Below are 23,099 nucleotides of genomic sequence, written 5' to 3'. Positions count from 1 at the left end.
CCCTAATCACCTGGAGTTTCAGACAATCCTTACTAAGCAGTTCTCGCAGCCTGAGAAGAAATTTGCCAATCGCAAATATTTGGAAGCAAGGTACCCCTTCCCAGAGAAGGACACCAAGGGGTGGACAGACCCACCTGAAGTGGACCCCCCAGTCTCTAGGCCAGCAGCACAGACCCTACTCTCACTGCCAGATAGCTCATCCCTCAGGGACACAGCAGACCGGCAGGTAGAACGCATGGCCCGTTCAGATTTCGAAGCGGCAGGGGCCTCCCTGGCCCCCCGTTCGCTTCAGTTTGGGCGACAAGGCCATTCTGGCTTGGGCCAAAGCATTGCAAGAGGGTCTTCAAGCTTCAAATCCTGGGCTTTCGGACCAAGCAGTTCAAATAGCAGTTGTAGCAGATTACATGCTTCATGCAGCCCTGGACTCTGCAAGAGGTGTAGCGGGGATAGCAGCAGACGCTATCACGATCCGGCGTATCCTCTAGCTGCAGGAATGGAAAGCGGATGCGGCCTCAAAGAAGTCCCTCACGCATCTCCCGTACCTTAGTGGACGACTTTTTGTTGAGAAGTTGGACACAATGATATCCAACGCCACTGGGGGTAAGAGTACCTCTCTCCCTCAGCTGAAACCTAGACGCACGTTCAAACGGCGTAACCAAACACGATTCCGATCCTTTCGGAATTCTTCGGGCTGGTCAGTCTCGAGACCAGCACAAAATTGTAACCGCTCTCCACGCAAGGACAACCCACGGGCGATGCAGAGGCCGGACAGAACCTGGCGGTCGAAAGCAGGCCAAGCGAAACCCAAGGGAGGAAACCTCAGAACTTCGCTTCATCATGACTCACGAACTCCGGAAGACACACCACTAGTAGGCGGGCGACTTCTACTCTTTCAGCAAGTCTGGCTGCCTATTACAGAAGACAGGTGGGTCAGGGAAATAGTGTCTTCAGGATACAAGATAGAGTTCACTTCCAGCCCACCGAACCGGTTCTTCCTCTCTCTTCCACCAAAACCGCCAGACAAGGCTCGTGCCTTCCACCAAGCGGTCTCCTCTCTCCTTCAAGCAGGAGTCGTAGTACCGGTTCCCGTGAACGAACGCTTCCGAGGGTAGTATTCGTAGTCCCCAAGAAAGGAGGCAGCGTCAGGCCCATACTAGACCTAAAACAGCTCAACAAATATGTACGGGGCCGTCATTTTCGCATGGAGTCCCTTTGGTCCATCATTGCGTCCATGGAACAGGGAGAATATCTCGCCTCCATAGATATACAAGACGCATACCTGCACATACCAATTGCTTCCGCCCATCAACGGTTTCTCAGGTTCGCGATCAACCAGGACCACTACCAGTTCGTGGCTCTCCCGTTCGGTCTTGCCACGGCTCCAAGAACGTTTACCAAGGTCATGGCAGCTACCATGGACGTTCTACACTCCAGAGGCTTTGTAGTCGTTCCATATCTGGACGACCTTCTCATCAAGGCTTCCACCTTCAAGGAATGCGAGGACAGTGTCTCAATCACAATCGACACTCTGAGTCGCCTGGGCTGGTTAGTCAACCTACAAAAGTCATCGACTACCCCGAGTCAGGCCCTGGCCTTCCTGGGGATGCTATTCAACACTTCCAGGGGTCTGGTGCTCCTACCCAGGGACAAGACACTGGCTCTCCGTCTGGGAGTTGGCATACTCCTCCGCAATCCTCCCCGATCTCTCCGGTTTGCCATGAGAGTCCTTGGCAGGATGGCAGCAGCAATGGAGGCGGTACCATTTGCCCAGTTTCACCTCAGGCCTCTTCAACTTTCCATCCTCAAGTCTTGGGACAGGAATCCCTTCTCCCTCGACAGGGAATTCCGGTTGACATTGTCAACCAGGAGGTCCCTACACTGGTGGCTCGAGCCAACTTCGCTTGCAAGTGGAAAATCTTTTCTCTCAGGTTACTTGAAGGTCCTGACCACCGATGCAAGCCTGACAGGTTGGGGGGCGGTGCACCTACATCACAGGGCACAAGGCAAGTGGTCACCAGCGGAAACGACCTTGCCCATCAATATTCTGGAAATTCGGGCCATCTTCCTAGCACTGAGAGCCTTTCATCGCTTGCTGGCAGCCTCTCACATAAGGATACAGTCGGACAATGCCACGGCGGTAGCATATGTGAATCACCAAGGCGGGACCCGCAGTGCCCAGGCGATGAGAGAATTGACACATATCCTCCACTGGGTGGAAGAGACGAGGTCGGTACTCTCAGCGGTCCACATTCCGGGTGTGGACAACTGGGAAGCCGACTTCCTCAGCAGACAAGGAATGGACGCGGGGGAGTGGTCTCTCCATCCCAAAATTTTTCACCAGATCTGCCATCGCTGGGGGACCCCGGACGTGGACCTAATGGCATCCCATTTCAATGCCAAGGTCTCCAATTTCATGGCCAGGACCCGCGACCCGCAGTCGCTCGGAGCGGATGCCCTGGTGCAGAACTGGACCCAGTTCCAGCTTCTGTACATTTTTCCACCCATCCCCCTGATCTCCAGAGTCGTGAGGAAGATCAAACAAGAGGGAGTTCCAATGATCCTGATCGCGCCGGACTGGCCCAGACGTACATGGTACGCAGACGTCGTGCAACTTACAGCAGACACCCCCTGGCGTCTCCCCAACCGTCACGACCTTCTGTCACAAGGTCCGTTCTACCATCTGAACTCAGGGGCTCTCAATTTGACGGCGTGGCCCTTGATACCTGGGTTCTAACCCAAGCAGGGCTCTCACCAGACGTCATCACAACCATGATCAGAGCAAGAAAGCCAGCCTCCGCCAAGATTTATTATCGTACCTGGAGAGCTTTCTTTACCTGGTGCGAATCCCGTGGACAGGTTCCACTCCCTTATTCCCTCCCGAAGGTACTGGGTTTTCTTCAATTCGGCTTGGACGCCGGGCTATCCCTATGCTCGCTTAAGAGCCAAGTGTCAGCGCTTTCAGTGTTTTTCCAAAGGTGTATTGCTAACAAGCCGCAAGTAAGGACTTTTCTCCAGGGAGTTTCTCGATTGGTTCCCCCCTACAGACGCCCACTGGAAACGTGGGATCTCAACCTGGTCCTGACAGCATTGCAGGCACCACCTTTGGAACTCCTTAAAGAAGTCCCACTCCGCATCCTGTCACAGAAAGTGGTTTTTCTGGTCGCAATCACCTCGCTGCGCAGGGTGTCTGAATTGTCAGCACTCTCCTGCAGACAGCCTTTCCTAGCTTTTCACCAGGACAAGGTGGTTCTCCGTACAGTACCATCCTTCCTTCCGAAGGTTGTGTCCACCTTCCACCTCAATGAAGAAATTTCACTGCCATCCCTTTGCCCGGTTCATAGAGTGGAGAAGGCTCTGCATACGCTTGACCTTGTCAGTTCATTGCGTATATACGTGTCTAGGACTGTGCACCCTTCCGGAAGTCTGATTCCTTTTTCCTTCTTCCGGAGGGCGTCCGCAAGGGTTTGCTGGCTTCCAAAGCTACCCTTGCCAGGTGGATCAAGTCCACCGTACAAGAGGCTTACCGACTTAACAATTATCCTCTTCCGGCCGGTATCACGGCGCACTCTACCCGGGCAGTAGGGGCCTCCTGGGCCATTCGACACCAGGCTTCGGCACAACAAGTGTGTAAGGCGGCCACTTGGACTAGCCTACACACATTTACGAAACACTACAGTGTTCATACCCAGTCCACAGCGGATGCGAGCCTGGGTAGACGGGTTCTGCAGGCGGCAGTGCCCCAAGTTTAGGGACCTGCTAGCACAATATTCGTCCATTGATTCCCACCCAGTGACTGCTTTGGGATGTCCCATGCTTCTGTGTCCCCCAATGAGGCGACAGAGTAAAGGAGATTTTTGTGTACTCACCGTAAAATCTTTCTCTTAGCCTCTAATTGGGGGACACAGCTCCCACCCTGTTGCCCTTACGGGCCGTTGTTTACGGTTGAGTTCTCATATTGTTCTTTGAGCTTGTACATAGTAGCCTTCTTACAGGCATGGTTATGTTATTTCTGTTACGTTCCTCCTAATGCTTTTGCACAAAACTAGAGAAGGCTGACGCTGTCCAGGGGTCTATACTGCAGAGGAGGAGCCAAAGTTAATCTTTTTCAGATTATGCATTGTGTCGCCTCCTAGTGGACAACAGCATAACACCCATGGTTCTGTGACCCCCAATTAGAGGCTAAAGCTGGAGTCACACATAGCGACTTACCAGCGATCCCGACAGCGATATCAACGTGTCAGGATCGCTGGTAAGTCGCTATGTGATCGCTGGTGAGCTATCAAACAGACAGCTTCACCAGCGATCAGCACAGCGACGCCGCGCGCTCGGCATCACTGTGTTCATGTCAAAAATAGAATTAAAATAAAAAATATTATTTTCACCTTCCGTCGTCCCGCGCAGCATTACCGCCTCTCCAGTCCCAGTAATACTTTGCGAGAATTACCGCGATGACGTCCGTTCTCGCGGGATCGCGAAGTCTCGCGGTCATTCTTGCAAAGGATTACTGGGACCGGGAGCGTGGAGAGAGGCGGGAATGCTGCGCGGGACGTCGGAAGGTGAGAATAACAATATTTTTTATTTTTTTTATTTTACATCTGATCGCTGGTCTCCCGCCTGTCACACGCAGCGATGCGTGCTGGCCAGCGAGAGATCAGCGACGAAAAAAAATGTCCAGAGGTTTATTGCAGCGATCAACGATACCGGCAGGGGGGCCGGTTGCTGATCGCTGTCACACACAGCGATACACAAAATCTCCTTTTTTTTCTCCTGCTATTTGTTAGAACAGTGGAAAACGGCGATCCGAGAAGGTTTTTTGCGGCCCTTTTTGCGGGAGACCGCAAAAATCACGGCAGTACGGCCCAGAAAAAAAGGGGCCGTAAAAAACACGGCAACTGTAAAACCAGCCTTAGAGTGTATGATCCTGGTGATTTCCAAACAGTAGTAGTGGTACTTCTGGGACTCATCGCCCGTGTGTTCGGTGAGTGGTGGCAGCGTCTATGAAGCGGTATGGGTACGTGGTCTGTGTCAGGGTGTGATTTAGGTTTTCAGTGCAGCATAGGACAGAGGTTGAATGCTGACTGAGTGATAGCAGATAGATTACCCTTGCAGGTGCAACCCCAAATCATGTGCTGAGAAGCTGGTATGTGACATTGATGTAAACATTTATCTGCTTCTAGTCCTCTGTGTGAGCATCTACTGTGTAGTGCTCAGTATTCATGAGCTTTGACTGTCCCCACTCATTATATTGCTTGATATCTTTCTGCTTATGCACTGCGTTGGTAGAAATCTCTCAATCGGTATGTGGATGGGACACTTACACACACTCTGCATAGGCTGAAAGCTTTTGTTCAGAGAAATTGCTTCTGGTTAAACCCATACTGATTGACCAATTTGTGCCTACACAGTGCATAGGCAGAAAATTATTAATAAATGGAATGGGTGGAAATAGCTGAAGGTCATGATTACAGAGTACAACACAACACAGGCTCACACTGAGAGGACTAGCGGAGCTGCAGCAGACAAAACAGTGATGTTATAAAAACTACAGGAAGAGGACCAGTAAGTGACCCAGCATTGCAATCGGGGTCTCTGCCCCTACATTATGCTGCTTTCGTGACAGGTTGCCTTACACTACATCAATCAAATGTTCAGGGAGTTATCGGCAGCTTTGTCGGTATCAGAACCTTTCCTTATTTTGCAGTTACAGAGTCCAGATTTGATCATGACTCTGCTGAGAGTGAGGAAGAAGAGGATGAGGAAGAACAATTTAGAATTGTGAGCCCACATTCAAATGTTCAGACAGAAGGTGAATTTGTCCCCGATCCTCCTGTTGTGACACCTGTTGAGTTGAAGCAAGAATTGCCTAAATATCTTCCGGCTCTACAGGTAATATGAAGGTCACATGTGCATATTAACACAGCGTTCTTGGTCTGATATAATCATTTAACCCATTTCTACCAAATTTTACCAGGGCTGCCGCAGTGTGGAGGAGTTTCAGTGCCTGAATCGAGTCGAGGAAGGGACCTATGGAGTTGTGTACAGAGCAAAGGACAAGAAGACAGGTAAGTAAAGCTTTTTGTTATTTTACTATTGCGACATTCACATTCCTATTTGCGTTCATTATTGTCTTCTCAAAATTTTATTTTACTCCTTAGCTGCTAATAATAATAGCTGCTACTTGCATTTGCCCTGCCTGGTTGGCACATATTTTGCCCCTTTCAAATTAAGTCATATAGACAAAATGAATAATAATTTGTGTATCCGTGCATACAGGGTCACCATCTAAAGGTAAACAAAGTATAGACTGTCACATGCAAAAGCTATGAAAAAGATCCACCTGTGATCGAAACGCATTGCCGTTACACCAGCAGCTGTGTATACACTCACTATATTGGAGGATTTTTCTACCAATCTGTGATATTTTAATGTTTTTTTCAGTAAAGAAAATTTTTTATGGAGCTGGAACGTCAATCCTTTTGCTTCTTGTAACCATCTAAAGGTCCCTGGTTCAATCCCGTGTTTCAGCATCAGAGCACATTCCCCAGCACGGTCGTGCTTTTTTCTGCAACGCGGGCTGTCTTATTTCTACTACAGGCTTCCCCTGCCTTTACAGCATTTATTATTCACAATTGATCCACCATATGTTCTGAGGAAGGCCATTTTAGGCTGAAACATCAACTTTATGTGTATCCTTTGTTTTTTCTTTTCGTGCAATAAATATATTATTTCAGCATTGAAGGAGTGCCAAGTTCTATTTTCTTCTTGTATATGTGGTGGAACCCTATTTGAGCATACCCTATAGTAGTGCCAGATAAGCACGATATATGGTCACCAATGTCAGGAAACTATGGTTTCGTACCTTGTCCACCAGGGGCACTATTCCATTAACTTATAGGCAAAAATGTTTAATTCTTTAGGTCAAAAAGACAGTGTATTTGTATTCTGTCATTCTAAGGCATTTCTGCATTTTCCTCTTTTTTTTGCTATTGTTATCCAGATGAAATTTTTGCTCTCAAGAGATTAAAAATGGAAAAAGAGAAGGAAGGATTCCCTATAACCTCCCTCCGTGAGATCAACACCATATTAAAAGCCCAGCATGAGAATATTGTCAGGGTGCGGGTAAGCATCAGAAACAGTGCTGCAGAATCCATGTTAGTCAATGTCAGACTGCAGGAAATGCTCAATTTCAGCATGATTATGAATATGTATGTGTGATATATACCGTATTTTTTGGATTATAAGACCCACTTTTGTTCCCCCAAATTTTGGGGGCTGCATCTTATTATCCGAGTCTGTGTGCTGTAGAGGAGGGGGGCGGCTCTGGAGTGGTGTCAGGGGGCTGGGGTGGGCTGGCTGCAGAGACAGCGAGTGGTCACGTGCTCCCGCTCATTAGGCTCATGTTATATTCACTGCACCCGCTGTCCATCACCTCTGTGCTGAAGCCGCGCCGAGTTGGTAGACAGGGGAGCGGCGCATATTGCATGTGCCTGCACTCCCTCTCCCATGCCCCGTCACTATATTCACCTTCCGATGATGGCTACGTGCTCCCAGCTCCCCCATGGCTCTTCCTGTGTCTGTGCCGACACCCTCCTCCTGCGAGGGCGCGCGGCATGCGCTGCTTATTCAGGCAGTTCATCGTAGCTTCAGGACCTTCTGTCACGTGACCACTAGGACCTGCGGTCACGTGACTCCCAGTGTGCACTGCGGTCACGTGATGGAAGGTCCTGAAGCTACAATGAAGTGCCTGAATGAGCAGCTCTTGCCTCATGCCCTCGAAGGAGGAGGATGTCGGCACAGACACAGGAAGAGCCACGGGGGAGCTGGGAGCACGGAGCCATCATCGGAAGCCGAGTTAAATGTTTATTTTATCATGTGCTTGCCAGCAGGGGGGAATATAGAGACGGGGGGCCCGTGTGCATGCCAGCAGGGGGGCATATAGGGACGGGGGGCCGTGTACTTGCCAGCAGGGGGGAATATAGAAACGGGGGGCCCGTGTGCATGCCAGCAGGGAGAAATATAGGGACGGGGGGCCTATCTGCATGCCAGCAGGGGGGAATATAGGGACGGGGGGCATGTGCATGCCAGCAGGGGGGCATATAGAGAGAGGGGGGCCATGTGAGTGCCAGCAGGGGGGGCAAATAGTGACGGGGGGGGCATATCCAGGATGGGATGGGGGGCTATATGCCAGCACAAGGGGGCAATGTGCCAATGTACCAGAAACAGGGGGGGCCATGTGCCAGGATGGGGGTTATATAGATACCAGGATGAGGGACATATATATGATTTGAAAGACAGACACTGGCATTATAAGATACACCTCCATTTAACATAAACAAATTTTTTTTATCTTTTTCTTCACCAAATTTGGGGGTACGTCTTATGTAATCAAGAGGATGATGGATAGTCACAAGCCATCAAACAAAGAAGAACTTCTTAGATTTTTGCGCCAGAAGCAGTGTGAAAGGCTTGTGGAAAGCATGCCAAGACGCATGAAAGCTGTTTTTAAAAATCACGATTATTCCACAAAATATTGATTTCAGAACTCTTCCTGAGTTAAAACATTAGTATTGTTGTTTGTAAATGATTATGAACTTGTTTTCTTTGCATTATTTGAGTTCTGAATGCGCTGGGTTTTTTTTTCTAATTTTGACCATTTTTCTTTGTCAGAAAAAAAAATACAAAATTTTTTGCTTGGAAATTCGGAGACATGTCAGAAGTTTGTAGACTTAAAGAACAATTTACATTTTACTCAAATATACCTATAAAGAGAAAAATCAGATAAACTGAACATTTGAAAGTGGTCTCTTAATGTCAATTTCTGACATTGAGGTGTCAGGGTGCATATACTTTTTGGAGAGGAAAGATGGGTGGGGGATGAGAAGCAGAGTGAGGAAACAAGCAGAAGCAGACATAGAGTGTACGTGTTGAGCTTTCTAATAGGTCTTTTACCTCGCCCCAATGCCAGATTCATTTCTACATTGCTAAGTTCTGCGGTATATTTTCTTTCATGCTGTCACTGTTCCTGTCTGTTCTATCTAAGCAATGAAGGGCAAGAATCCCTATATGTGTGCTATATTGGAGACATAATAGTAGTTGTTCTCCTCCCACTAGCTCAGAGGCAATTGAAAATGAGAGAGCCTGCAAAGTGTAAGCGTTTGGAAAATGCAGCCTGCAAGGCATATGGTGACCAAAAGTAGTGTTATTCGAGGGGCGTGGCCTGGCTGAGCATGTGAGCAGACGCAGGGAGGGAGTGCTCCGGGACCTATAGCTTATCCTGAACTCCACTGGGCCGTAACGGAGTTGATTTACAGCCTCATTACCTCCGAAGATTATCCTGCTCGCATCGGTGCCCACAGAAGATGGTTTTATGGCCGGGGAGCAAATAAAAAGCCAAAGGTGGCAGCAGCGGGGAAAACCAGAAGCCTTCCAAGATGGCGTTGCAGCGTCTACTACAGGTACCCAAGCAGGGAGGGCTACAGCCTTACATGCAGCGGTGAGGCTGGCAGAGTACGCCAGGGGATCAGAGAAGAGCTTCAAGGCCCCATATAAACAGCTGCAGGAGAAATCTGACTCCACATAGATTAACTCCCAAGATGCCATTAGAGAGAATGGGGGGAGTAGTGCTAGCTCCCATCCACCGCATTCCTGTACACAGGAGTCCTGCAATCTCAGCCACATTCCAACAGTGTACAGAGCCTACACTGAAGGACATCCTAACTGCTGTAAATCACTATGGCACTGCCATGTCATCCATCAGTACTCAAATAGGTCAAGTTAAAGAGGAAAACTCTGGCATGAGGCAGGGCCTCCAGAAAGTTAATGATCACATGGCAAAATATTCAGGATTGAGAGTCCTCAGTAGTTGATACCTTTTAATGGCTAACTGAAAAGATGGTAACACATTGCAAGCTTTCGAGACTACTCAGGTCTCTTCATCAGGCTAGACTAATACAAAATCTGAAGTCACATATTTATGCACAATTGCCTGCCTGATGAAGAGACCTGTGTAGTCTCGAAAGCTTGCAATGTGTTACCATCTTTTCAGTTAGCCATTAAAAGGTATCAACTACTGAGGACTCTCAATCCTGAATATTTTTCTATCTACTGGCTAACACGGTACAAAGATATACATCTTTCCTGATCACATGGCAGCATCAGAAGAGGGAAGATTAGTGACCTTGAGGATAAATTGCCACAGATATCGCAAGGTTCCCACAAGTTTCCCGCAGACACAAGCTGCCTGAATGAGCAGCTCCTGCCTCATGCCCTCGAAGGAGGAGGAAGTCGGCACAGACACAGGAAGAGCCACGGGGGAGCTGGGAGCACGGAGCCATCATCGGAAGCTGAGTTAAATGTCAGCTCTGTTTAACAAAGTTGATGATTTGGAAATCAGACTAAGAAGAAATAATGTAAGAGTTATTGGAGTGCCGGAGAAAACAGAAGGAACTAATCCGACTGAATTCTTTGAGAAATGGATTCACCAAATTTTTGGTGCTGAGGTCCTGTCCCCACTTTATGCTGTGGAACGAGCACATAGGGTTTCTGCCAAACCCCTTCCGCCGGGAGCTCCCCCAAGGCCAGTTTTAATGAAATTACTCCACTACAAAGACCGGGATGCCATCCTGAGGGCGGCCAGAAATAAAGATTCTATAATGGTAGATGGCCACAGAATACCATTTTTTCCTGATTACGCCGTTGAAATATCCAAAAGGAGAGCTCAATTTACGGATGTGAAAAGGCGCCTGAGGAACCTCCAAGTTTCATACTCTATGCTGTATCCAGCTAGGTTCAGAGTGGCAGCTTGGAATGAAACATTCTTTTTTGAAAATCCTAAAGGTGCTTCACATTGGCTGGACACGAATCAGCAATGGCTTAGACAAGAACAGCGACGCTGAAATATATTTGTTATGGCATGTGTCATCTAGGATCATTAGTTCGGCCATTGTCACTATAACATAACCACTATGGCCCAGTGGACTGTCCACTTTGTTATCCATTATTCGTTCCCGGTGGATCTCTTTAAATTTCATATTGCTTCATTTTCTGTTTTCAGAGCTGTAGGCTCGGCTCCATTCTGCGGCTTCAGGATGGACTGGTGCTCTTACATTGACTTTTTTGTCATGTTGCGTTTGCAGTTTGTAGATTGCTATGGCTGGAGACTACTTAATTAATGCTTCTTTGGATGCGGCTAATTGTGCAGCGTTTGCGGCCGCTAACGCGATAGCCATTAGGAGGGCCCTCTGGTTGAGAACTTGGCGAGCAGATTCAATTTCCAAGAAGTCCTTGACTTCCTTGCCCTATCAGGGAGGCCGCCTGTTCGGGGAGAAGTTGGATCGGCTCATCTCCGATGCGACAGGAGGGAAAAGTAGCTTTCTCCCGCAGCAAAAGGCGAAACAGCCTTTTCGTCGGGTCCCGACACGTTTTCGAGCCGTTCGCAACACCAGATGGATGGCAGCAGTCAGTTCGACCGGCCCAATGCGCTTCAACAAGGATAGGGAGCGACAGGTCTCTTATAGACCCATTCCGGTGGGAAGGATGTGCGCTCGCCAGCCCAGGTCGAGAGGAGCCAGGACCCAGAGACCCAAAGTCAAATGACTCCGTAGCCTTTGGTAGGCGACAGCAGCAGGGTGGGGGTCCGCCTGCTCTTTTTTCGCCATATCTGGGCCGAGGTAGCACACGCCTTATGGGTGGTAGAACTGGTGACTTCAGGGTACAAGTTCATCAGGTACCCTCCAACACGATTTTTTCTCTCCCGACTTCCCAAGGTGAAGTCTCGGGCGAAAGCACTGCTAGGGGCCATCGATTCACTCCAAGACAATGGAGTCATTGTTCCCGTACCAGAGCACGAAAAAGCTCAAGGTTTTTATTCCAATCTGTTCGCGGTCCCCAAAAAAGATGGGACAGTCAGACCAGTTTTGGACCTGAAGCTCCTGAACAGGTTCATCAGAGTCAAACATTTCAGGATGGAATCTCTCCGTTCTGTTAAATCAGCCATGGAGCAGGGAGAATACTTGGCCTCGATCGACATTCAGGATGCCTACCTGCACGTTCCCATTTTTCCTCCGCATCAAAAGTTTCTTCGGTTCGCCATCAATGGTCGACATTTTCAATTCGCAGCACTCCCATTCGGGATAGCCACCGCACCCAGAGTATTCACGAAGGTAATGGCAGTCGTGATGGCCGTCTTACACTCGCGGGGCATGGTTGTCTTGCCATACTTAGACAACCTCTTGGGAAGGGTCCCTCTTTTAGGGCGTGCAAGGAGAATGTCAGCATTACACTGGATACACTCTCCCGCTTAGGTTGGTTGGTCAACAGGAAGAAATCATCTCTGGTCCCAGCTCGGAGGATTGCTTTTCTAGGAATGGTCTTCGATACCTCCCAAGGGTTGGTAATTCTCCCTCAAAACAAGGCCCTAGCGCTCCGACAGGGAGTCCTGAAGCTCCAGCAGCCGGTCCCTCACACCATTCGTTTTGGGATGAGGATACTAGGGAAGATGGTGGCGGCAATGGAAGCATTTCCGTTTGCTCAATTTCATCTTCGACCCCCTACAAGCACGCTCTCTTGTCAGCCTGGGACAAGAACCCGTTCACCCTCGATCAGCGGTGCCATCTATCCTGTCAGGTCAGGCAATCACTGGAGTGGTGGATGACCAGATCCTCCCTTCAGGGGAAGCCGTTTCCCCCAGACCACTGGCTAGTGGTCACGACCGACGCCAGTCTCCTCGGCTGGGGAGCAGTTTTTCGCCACCACACGGCCCAGGGCCGGTGGTCGCAACAGGAAGCTTGTCTTCCGATCAACTTGTTGGAGATACAAGCGATCTGCAGGCGCTGCAGCATTTCCAGTACCCCCTAGCAGGACGGCCCATTTGGATACAGTCAAACAACGCCACGGCCGTGGCTTATGTAAATCATCAAGGGGGCACGCGCAGCAGGGCAACCATGCGCGAGATAGCACATGTGCTTCATTGGGCCGAGAAGAACCAGTCGATAATTTTGGCAGTCTACATCCCAGGCGTAGAAAATTGGGCAGCGGACTTCCTCAGCCGACAAGAGGTCGTGGCGGGGGAATGGGCCCTGCACCCCGAGGTCTTCCAGCAAATTTGCCAACGGTGGGGAACACTGGATGTGGACCTGATGGCGTCCAGAACGAACGCCAAGGTGCCTGTGCTCGTCGCTCGATCACGAGACCCACAAGCGTTCGGGGTGGATGCGTTGGTTCTACCATGGAACCAGTTTCGCCTTCCATACCTGTTTCCCCCCGTTGCCATTGCTTCCGAGGGTCATCAGGAAGATCAAAGCAGAGGGGGTCCCAGCAATTCTGCTGGCACCAGACTGGCCCGACTGGCGTGGTACGCAGATCTTGTGCGGCTGCTCACCGACGTCCCATGGCGATTGCCGGAGCGCCCAGATCTACTGCACCAGGGACCGATCTTCCACCCGAACTCAGGGGCCCTGTGTTTGACGGCATGGCCGTTGAATCTTGGATTCTAACTCAAGCAGATTTTGAGCGTGAGGTGGTCGCTACAATGGTTAGCGCCAGGAAACCGACCTCAGCGAGAATTTACCATCACACCTGGAAAATTTTCTTCACTTGGTGTCGAGAGCAGGGTCATTCGCCCCTGACATTCTCTATTCCCAACATCTTGGCTTTTCTTCAATCAGGCCTAGACTTGGGGCTGGCCCCGAGCTCCCTTAGGAGACAGATATCGGCGCTGTCCGTCCTTTTCCAGCGAAAGATTGCTAATAATATGCAGGTAAAGACTTTCATCCAGGGAGTCTCTCATCTAGTACCCCCCTATAAGGCGCCGATGGGCACCTGGGATCTTAACCTGGTCCTGAGCGTTCTGCAGGAAGCGCCTTTTGAGCCGCTACAGGATATTTCCTTAGCATTCCTCTCTTGGAAGGTGGTATTTTTGGTAGCCATTACCTCCGTTAGGCGAGTCTCGGAGTTGGCGGCCCTGTCTTGCCGAGCACCTTTTCTCGCTTTCCACAAGGATAAGGTGGTGCTTAGACCAGCTCCCCCCTTTCTTCCGAAGGTGGTGTCCTCTTTTCACATCAATGAGGATATTGTCTTGCCTTCGTTCTGTCCGGCATCGGTGCATCGCGTAGAGAAAGCTCTTCACACCTTAGACCTAGTGAGAGCACTCAGGAGGTACGTGTCGTGGATGGCACCTTTTCGCCGGACGGATACGCTGTTCGTGGTCCCTGAGGGGCGCAGGAGGGGGCTCGTGGCCTCAAAGGCGACCATAGCCAGATGGATCCGTTTAACTATTCATGAGGCCTATCATATCAGAGGTGCGTCAGTTCCAGCAGGGATCAAAGCGCACTCTACTCGGGCAATGGGCGCCTCTTGGGCGCTTCGGCATCAGGCCTCGGCGGAACAGGTATGCAGGGCAGCAACCTGGTCCAGCCTGCACACATTTACTAAACATTACAGTATCCATACTCAGGCTTCGGCGGATGCGAGCCCGGGTAGAAGGATTCTCCAAGCAGCAGTGGCGCACCTTTGAACAAAGAGGTGGATGCAGCTTGGATCGGTGAGTCAATCTCCCACCCAGGGACTGCTTTAGGACGTCCCACAGTACCTGTGTCCCCCAATGAGACGAAGGAGAAACATGGATTTTTGTGAGTACTCACCGTAAAATCCTTTTCTCCGAGACGCTCATTGGGGGACACAGCACCCACCCTGTTAGCCGGTTGGCACGTGTCTAATTAATGTACCTTTTTTCGTAAGTATCAGGGTGGTCCCTTGCCAGACATATTGTTTACTGCATTAAGGCTGATTGTTGTTGTTCTCCTACTGCTTTTACACTAAACTGGCTTCCGCCTGCAATCAGGGCGAGGGTGTATATGGCGGGGGAGGAGCTAACCTTGTGTTGTTTGCCTAGTGTCAGCCTCCAGATGGCGGTAGCATACACCCACAGTACCTGTGTCCCCCAATGAGCGTCTCGGAGAAAAGGATTTTACGTTGAGTACTCACAAAAATCCATGTTTTTTTTTGTTTTCTTTGTGTCACAGAATCCTGGCTACTGGAGAGACACTCTCGTCACTGCACTTGCAGTACCGGATTGGAATCTCCATGTTGTCTGGAATTGTAGCGGACACCTGCCGGGCTTTGTGGAACATTCTTTGTCCTGAATTCATGCCCATGCCAACCGCAGAAAATTGGTTGGAAATCGCCGACAGATTCTGGACTGTCTGCAATTTCCCTGTTTGGGAGCGGTGGATGGGAAACACATCCGGATTATCAAGCCCAAAAGAACAGGCTCCGATCCGAGTTCTATAACTACAAAAAGTACTTTTCTACTGTACTGATGGCCATTGCGGGTGTGCAGACTGTATATTTATTGCAGTGGACATTGGGGCATTTGGCCGTGGGAATGACTCCCAGGCTTTTAAGAACTCTGACATGGGCAGGAGGTTGTATGGCAACAACTTCAATTTCCCCATGCCACGGCCTCTTACCAACACCGAAGGTCCGCCACAGCCATTTATAATGGTAGGTGATGAAGCGTTCCAGATGTGCCAAAACCTGCTCAAACCCTACTCCAGCCGGGACTTGGACTTCCACAAAAGAATTTATAATTACAGACTCACCAGGGCCAGGAGAACAGTAGAGTGTGCATTTGGTATACTTGTATCTAGATGGCGCATTCTTGGCACAGCTATTAATCTGAAACTGGAAACAGTGGATGAGGTGGTCAAGGCCTGTGTTCTACATAATTTTGTAATTTCTCGAGAGCACCCGAACTTAGATCTTGATGATGTTGCCCCTAATCCATTGCCTGAATTTACACAGCACCCTCTCAGGTCATCTGTCGAAGTTGGCCAAATAAGGGACCAATTTGTGGCCTACTTCAACTCAGATGTAGGACGGGTGGAATGGCAAGAGCAAATGGTGTAAAATTATTTTATTGCATGTTGTTGGTATGTTAATAAAAAAAACTGTTTTGATACCGGTACTGAGTGCATTCTCTGTTTTTACACTCCCAATACCATTAGCAAGTAGCCAGGTGTATCAGTGAATTTATGATGCTGTGTTTTGTGCATCATTAATTCACTAATACTCCTGAGTAGGTGACATACACACACAAGTTGTATTATTACCTTTATAATGTCTACAGTGTGTTCAATTAACAGCGATGGTGGAGATTATACAACTGTGTCAGGTAAAATACCCAGGCCTTGTGTCAAGTTGAATACTTATCACAAATGGCCATTGCAATACAGATTAAACTGCAGCATCACTACACTCTTCTGCAAAATGAGTTATAGCAACGCTGCAGGTTCAAAATCAATTCACCTGCCCCGGTGTGATAGTGATGCAAGGTCAGGGTATTTGGGAAGTATATTTATTTTCACCATCAGTAATGTGTTTCTTCCACAAACACGTAATGGAGTATGTGGTTATTTACAAGGTATATCTATAGTTCCTTGCCTTTTCTCTAATAGTTAAATGCGAACGGAAAAAAAAAGTAAGGTAACAATAGATATGCCTTGCACTCAACACCATCCTCTATGCCAGGGTTTCCAAAATGTAGTCCTAAATGTCAACCATCAGATCATGTTTCCTTTTTTTTTTGTAACTCCAATGGAATTACTAAAAACATGATTTGTTTGTTGGCTTTTAACACTGTAGTTGGGGAACATTCCATAATTTAGTGTGTGCAATACAACAGATATCTCCATTACTGATGTTTCAGTCAAGGAGATATGTGTTGTCAACGAAACCAATCTTCATGACTTGTCTTTTTCACAGCAGTCTCTACATTTTTTTAATATTGCATTGACTGTATCCAGCAGGGCTCCCCAACTCCACTCCTCACGGTCCACCAACAGATCATGTTGTAATGAAATACATTTCTCCATTGATAATGGTTTCACAAGAGCACAAAAAAAGAGGATTTCATTACAACATGATCTGTTGGTGGACCTTGAGGACTGGATTTGGTAAACTATGCTGGATCCAGTCTGTGAAATATTAAAAGAATGTAGAGACTGCTGTGAAAAAGACAAGTCATGTAGATTGGTTTTGTTTTTGGACATATGAGTTGTCTTTTCCACAGCAGTCTCTACATTGTATTAATATTGCACAGACTGGTTCCAGTAGGGTTCCCCAACTCCAGTCCTCAAGGTCCACCAACAGATCATGTTGTAATGAAATCCATAGCTCCGTTGCTAACTGCTTCACAAGAGCCAAAAAAAAGAGGATTCCATACAACATGATCTGATGGTGTATCTTGATGACTAGAGTTGTGAAACTTTGCTGGATCCAGTCTGTGCAATATTACAAGAATGTAGAGACTGTTGTTGGAAAGACAAGTCAAGTAGATTTGTTTCGTTGACAACACATATCCAAGACTGAAACAAGAAACATGTCTCGTAATGGAAATATCTGCTGGCAAAAACGTTAAGTGTACGGTGCAGCGTGTGTAGTCGGCGATTGACACAGTAACCAATCTAAATATTTTTAAAGCACAATTGCACATTTATTTTGTAACAAAAAATCAAATAAACTTTTTTATTAGGAATGACGTTTGGGGGAAGATTGGGATACTTTGGGTGTGTGGAGAGACGAGGAACGACTGGAGGTAGAGGAAGGGGTTCTAGGAGAAGGGGCGACGAAAGTACTGGGGGAAGGGAGCTCTGGAATGAACATGGAGGCAGGTTGAGACACATTAGGAGGAGAGGGTGGATGGACGAACAAAGTTTTTGGTTTTTTTTTCTTTGGCGCCGGAATATCCTGCCCAGACCAACTTGCAGCCTGTGACCGCCTGGTGATAGTGGACTGTGTTGTTGCCCTGTAAAATAAAGAATGCGGATCACCCCTTTGCTGCTCTAGCGGTAGAAGTGGCAGTGGCGGTACTCCTAGAAGGGGAGAAAGTTGGGTTGGTTCTCCGAGCAGGAGGCTGCCTGTCTGTGATCTCAGCCAAAGTTCTTGGGGGACTCCGAGGAGGAGTATTAGTGGCGGTGATCTTAAGATGAGGAGTGGTGGTGGTGCTCCTTTGAGGAGTGCTGGCGGTGCTCTGTTGCTGAAGAGTGCTGGCGGTGCTCTGTTGCTGAAGAGTGCTGGCAGTGCTCTGTTGCTGAAGAGTGTTGGCCGTGCTCTGTTGCTGAAGAGTGCTGGCGGTGCTCTGTTGCTGAGGAGTGTTGGCGGTGGTCCTTTGTTGTTGACTGGTGGTGTCTGGCACAAGCAGGTCCTGTGGTGGTTTTGCTCCAAGATGGTGGTGCTCCATACAGGAGCAGCACTTGCCATAGTGGTGGTGGCGGAGGAGTGTCCAGCAGCACTCAGACTTGGGGTGGTGTAGTGGTGTCCGGCTTCGCTGGGAAATGCAGGTGGCCGTGCAGTGGTATGCAGCAGAAGTCGGTATTGTGGTGAAGCGAGTCAGCAGTGGAACTGTTGGAAATGACACCACTGACTGCTGCACATACCGATTCTGCTGCATAGCTTGCAAATAAACAGTGTTGCAGGCCTGTAACACACTCAGCTGTTGCTCAGGACTAAGGTGTTCCGCCATGCCCTGTTCAATTTTACTGAAAAAATGGTGCGCTGGTCTGTTGTGGTCGGCCTCCAGACGGTCAAGGCGCTGGTCAACAGAGTGGAAGCAGTGTTCCATGTGGTTAAAACCATGTTCCATCAGGGAAAAACCGCTTTCCATTCTGGCGGACAGCGCCTTGAGGCTGCCCTTAAAGGCCTCGCTCAAGAGCATGAACTCGGGCATCACAGGCCTGTCCGAGGCCCTCTGCCGCTGGCGGATAGTGCCCGCATAACCAGTGACAGAGACCTGGGACAGGGGAACACCTGATGGACCAGCTTCCTGGTCACCACAGCTGTCTGTATTGCTGACCTGCAAGATGCTTCCTAGCTGTCGGATGGCTGGGACGGGTCCGAGGTCGATCGATGAAGAACCGCTCCCGGGACAGGTTGCAGGGTGCTGCTCCAAGTGCTGTGGAAAGAAAGGGAAAACATTAGTATCATGCATTTACAAGAAGCATCACCTGTGGATTTGAAAAGCACATAGTAATAACAAACCAAAAAAAAACTTTCGCTCTGCTGGCAAGGACCGGTCTCAGGAAAGCCAACTCTTGATAATAGCGGTACTTTCTTCGGCGCCTTGCCGCTGAACCACTCCGAACCTGTTCCTCAGCACGAACATCAGTGTTGAAGCGGTCCTTCATCGAGCGCCAACGTGTGCGGATTTTGTTCACTGTTGGGAAAAAAAAGAAAAAAAAAATTTAGAAAATACACTTAAGGAAACTTAATTATCAGCACACAACGGATAGAACTTTGAAAACAGTCAATGGTGCAGCACAAATAAAATTCTAGACACAATGCAGTCACTGTTGATACGGAGGATACTGTTATGTTTCCTGCTAGATTATATGTAGCAGCGAAAACAACAGTATCATCCGGTGCAAGAGTGAAAACCGGATCATGACAGCAGAAGACAAAAAAAAAATGTTTTCCACATAGCATTGGTGTTTTTAATGCAAGAATATATCTTGCCAAAAAAACATCAGGACCATAAAGCAATGCAGCAGCAGAAGACAAAAAAAAATCACTGTTTTCCACATGGCATTGGTGTTTTTAATGCAAGAATATATCTTGCCAAAAAAACACCAGCACCATCTGGACCATAATTCAATGCTGCAGTTGAAGACAAAAATCAATCAATGTATTCCACAAGGCATTGATGTGTTTAATACAAGAATATATCTTGCCAAAAAAACATAAGCACCATCAGGACCATATAGCAATGCAGCAGCAGAAGACAGAAAAAATCACTGTTTTTCACATGGCATTGGTGTTTTTAATGCAAGAATATATCTTGCCAAAAAACACCAGCACCATCAAGACCATAAAGCAATGCAGTATCACAGAGCATCTTTACTTACTGAACGCCCTTTTTGAACTTGGAGATGCGCTGTCCCAGCCATCCATCATCGCTGCAGCCACCTCATTCCAGAGCTGCCGGGTCACCACTGTGTCTTTGTACTGCTAGTCACGGCTGTCCCACAACGGGATACGCTCCTCAAAGAGGCGGATCAGGTGCTCGTTGTCGATGTACACAACTTCGTCATCCCGTTGTGGAACCTAGAAAAAATATTATAATGTTTTGAATTTTGACAGATACAAAAAGAAACAGAGAAAAAGCAAGATAACTAAAGACAGAAAAAAAAAAAAAAAATACTAACATTGCGTCTCCTCGCCACGACTTGACTACGCTGCTCCCGCTCAGTATCCTCCCGCTCAGTATCCTCCCGCTCAGTATCCTCCCGCTCAGTATCCTCCCGCTCAGTATCCTCCCGCTCAGTATCCTCCCGCTCAGTATCCTCCCGCTCAGTATCCTCCCGCTCAGTATCCTCCCGCTCAGTATCCTCCCGCTCAGTATCCTCCCGCTCAGTATCCTCCCGCTCAGTATCCTCCCGCTCAGTATCCTCCCGCTCAGTATCCTCCCGCTCTGTATCCTCCCGCTCTGTATCCTCCCGCTCTGTATCCTCCCGCTCTGTATCCTCCCGCTCTGTATCCTCCCGCTCTGTATCCTCCCGCTCTGTATCCTCCCGCTCTGTATCCTCCCGCTCTGTATCCTCCCGCTCTGTATCCTCCCGCTCTGTATCCTCCCGCTCTGTATCCTCCCGCTCTGTATCCTCCCGCTCTGTATCCTCCCGCTCTGTATCCTCCCGCTCTGTATCCTCCCTCTCAGTATCCTCCCGCTCAGACTGCTCCCGCTCAGACTGCTCCCGCTCAGACTGCTCCCGCTCAGACTGCTCCCGCTCAGACCGCTCCCGCACTTCATCTTCAGTGCCCGTGTCCGATGTCTGTAAAGAAAGAGAAAATTAACACACATTTCTAGAGGCAGCTATACTTACCCAAAGGCAGCAACATCCTCACCTCACAATCAGCTTAGGCCAGTTCTTGCCGAGATGGCGAATAGACCGATCCAGAAGAAGACATGCTGAAATGAAAACAAAAAATACGTTAGTACATTATAAAATTGTACAGGACACACAGACATTATGTTGAAGAATACTCACATTTTGGCTCCTGAAGCTTGAATCCACACTTGAAAGGCTCTTCTAGGCTTTTGTCTGCTCTCTGCAAGGCTGTCTGTAGAGTAATTATCCCTGAAGACACCTTCTTTTATCTACACTCCTCCCAAACAATGTTGCTTTATTTAGGGGGAGTTTTAGACAAGTGTCTAGACATTGTTTACTCAAATCGCGTGTGCGCACAAGGCGCTTGTCAACGATCACATAGACTGTAATGCTATTTTTGGGCGCACACGTGCGCGTGCGATTTTATTTTTTTTTTTTTTTTTTTTTTAACAATGTAGGCAGAACAAAAAATGCAACATGTAGCGTACGGCACGTCTGGGCGCACACCTGTAAAATGCGCAGCAAACGCTAAATGCTGATGAGCGCGTACATTCGCAAGAGCCTGCGACCACCATGTTAAGGATAGGGGAACATTGCGCGTGCGCACGATGCGCTGCGCGATCAAACACTAGTGTGAAACCAGCCTAAGGCAATGGCCGCTTGGGAAGAAGCCTTAATTACTTCCCTCCAGGGCTCCATTCTTCCTCTGGAGGCAACCACTGTCGCCAGGCAGATAATTCACGCAGCGGACTTTGTAGTAGACGCTTCTGGTGATGCCGCCAACTGTGCGGCTCAAACTGCCGCTAATTCGACCTCCATTACAAGAGCCCTATAGCTCCGTGGCTGGCGGGCGGATGTCACATCTAAAAGAGCATTGTCTTCTCTCCCCTTTCAAACGGGTCTTCCTTTTGGGGAGAAACTGGACTAGCTCTTTTCTGATACTACCGGAGGGAATAGTAAATTCCTTCCTCAACACAAGGGCTGTTCGGCCGTTTCGCAACCAACAGCCGACGTGTCTTCAATCTTCTCGCCACAATTCCGTTTGGTCCTCCTCTACTTTCTCTTCTAGATCTGGTCGGTCCCCGCGAGGAGACAGAGGCTCCCAGGTCTCATACAGACCTAACCGCTCTTGGAAACCCAGATCTAGGGCTTCTGGATCTAGGGGAGCCAGATCTCATAGATCTACCCAATGACTTGTTGCGGTTTCCAGCAGGCACCGGCAAAAGTTGGCGGCCGCCTACTTTCCTTCAGCCACACTTGCCTCACAAGATACAGATACAAGATAGAAGTTTCTCCCCTCCCCTCCAACTCAGTTTTTCCTTTCCTATCCCCCAAGGAAAAGACAAGAGCCTTCTTTCGGGCTGTGATAAGGGACGGAGTCGTCATTCTGGGCCCTCATCATGAGAGGTTCATGGGTTTTTATTCAAACCTTTTTTTGTGGTTCCCAAAAAGGACGGGACGATCCGACTCATTCTGGATCCCAAACTGTTAAATCAGTTTGTCAAAGTACGGCGACTCCGAATGGAATCCCTCCGGTAAGTTGTGACTTCCATGGAAAAAGGAAAAGTTCCTAGCATCCATCGACTTCAAGGACGCTTACTTTCACACTCCGGATCTGCCCATCTCACCGGCAGTTCCTGTGTTTTTTGCAATTCACGAGCAACACTTCCAGTTCCTTGCCTTGCCCGTTGGACTCTCTAACGCCCCCAGGATCTTTACTAAGGTCATTGCGGCTGTCATGGCCATTCTCCACTCGCAGGGAGTGGCGGTGTAACTATCTGGACGACCTGCTCATCAAGGGCCCGTCCCTTCCAGCCTGCTAGGAATCCATGGACATAACACTGATACTTTCTCGCCTGGGCTGGAGCATAATTTTCGAAAAGTCTTTCCCAAAACCGACTCAGCAGTGTCCTTTTTAGGAATGATCTTGGACACTTCCTGCGAGTTGGTCATTCTCCCTCCAGAAAGGGCCCAAGCCTTACTGCAGGCAGCGCGGACTCTTTAACCACCGGTTTCGCGCTCTATTCATTTCAGCATGGGAATTCTCGGAAAGATGGTGGCAGCGATGGAAGCAGTTCCATTGGCACAGTTCCACCTCCGTTCCTTACAACAGGGTTTCCCAACTCAAGTCCTCAAGGCACACCAACAGATCATGTTTTCAGGATTTCCTTTGTATTGCACAGGTGAAGCAATTATCACCTGAGCAATACTAAGGAAATC

The 23,099-nt window shown here is 48.7% G+C and overlaps 1 protein-coding gene across 7 annotated transcripts in view; it reads left to right on the top strand.

Annotated features, from left to right (window-relative positions):
• Positions 1 to 23,099, top strand: part of LOC141097969 (cyclin-dependent kinase 11B-like) — a 126,534-nt gene that overhangs the window by 86,446 nt on the left and 16,989 nt on the right. For all 7 annotated transcript variants that reach the window (XM_073585529.1, XM_073585530.1, XM_073585524.1 and 4 more), the window contains 3 exons: positions 5,702 to 5,886; positions 5,972 to 6,062; positions 6,998 to 7,119. In XM_073585529.1, the coding sequence (XP_073441630.1) occupies positions 5,702 to 5,886; positions 5,972 to 6,062; positions 6,998 to 7,119 (398 nt within the window). The remainder of the gene's footprint in view (positions 1 to 5,701; positions 5,887 to 5,971; positions 6,063 to 6,997; positions 7,120 to 23,099) is intronic.

The sequence above is a fragment of the Dendrobates tinctorius genome, unplaced genomic scaffold (genome assembly GCF_039654945.1).
Source record: "Dendrobates tinctorius isolate UK_male_01 unplaced genomic scaffold, ASM3965494v1 ptg000086l, whole genome shotgun sequence".
NCBI classification, from domain to species: domain Eukaryota; kingdom Metazoa; phylum Chordata; class Amphibia; order Anura; family Dendrobatidae; genus Dendrobates; species Dendrobates tinctorius.
This window is presented reverse-complemented; position numbering and strand designations above follow the sequence as displayed.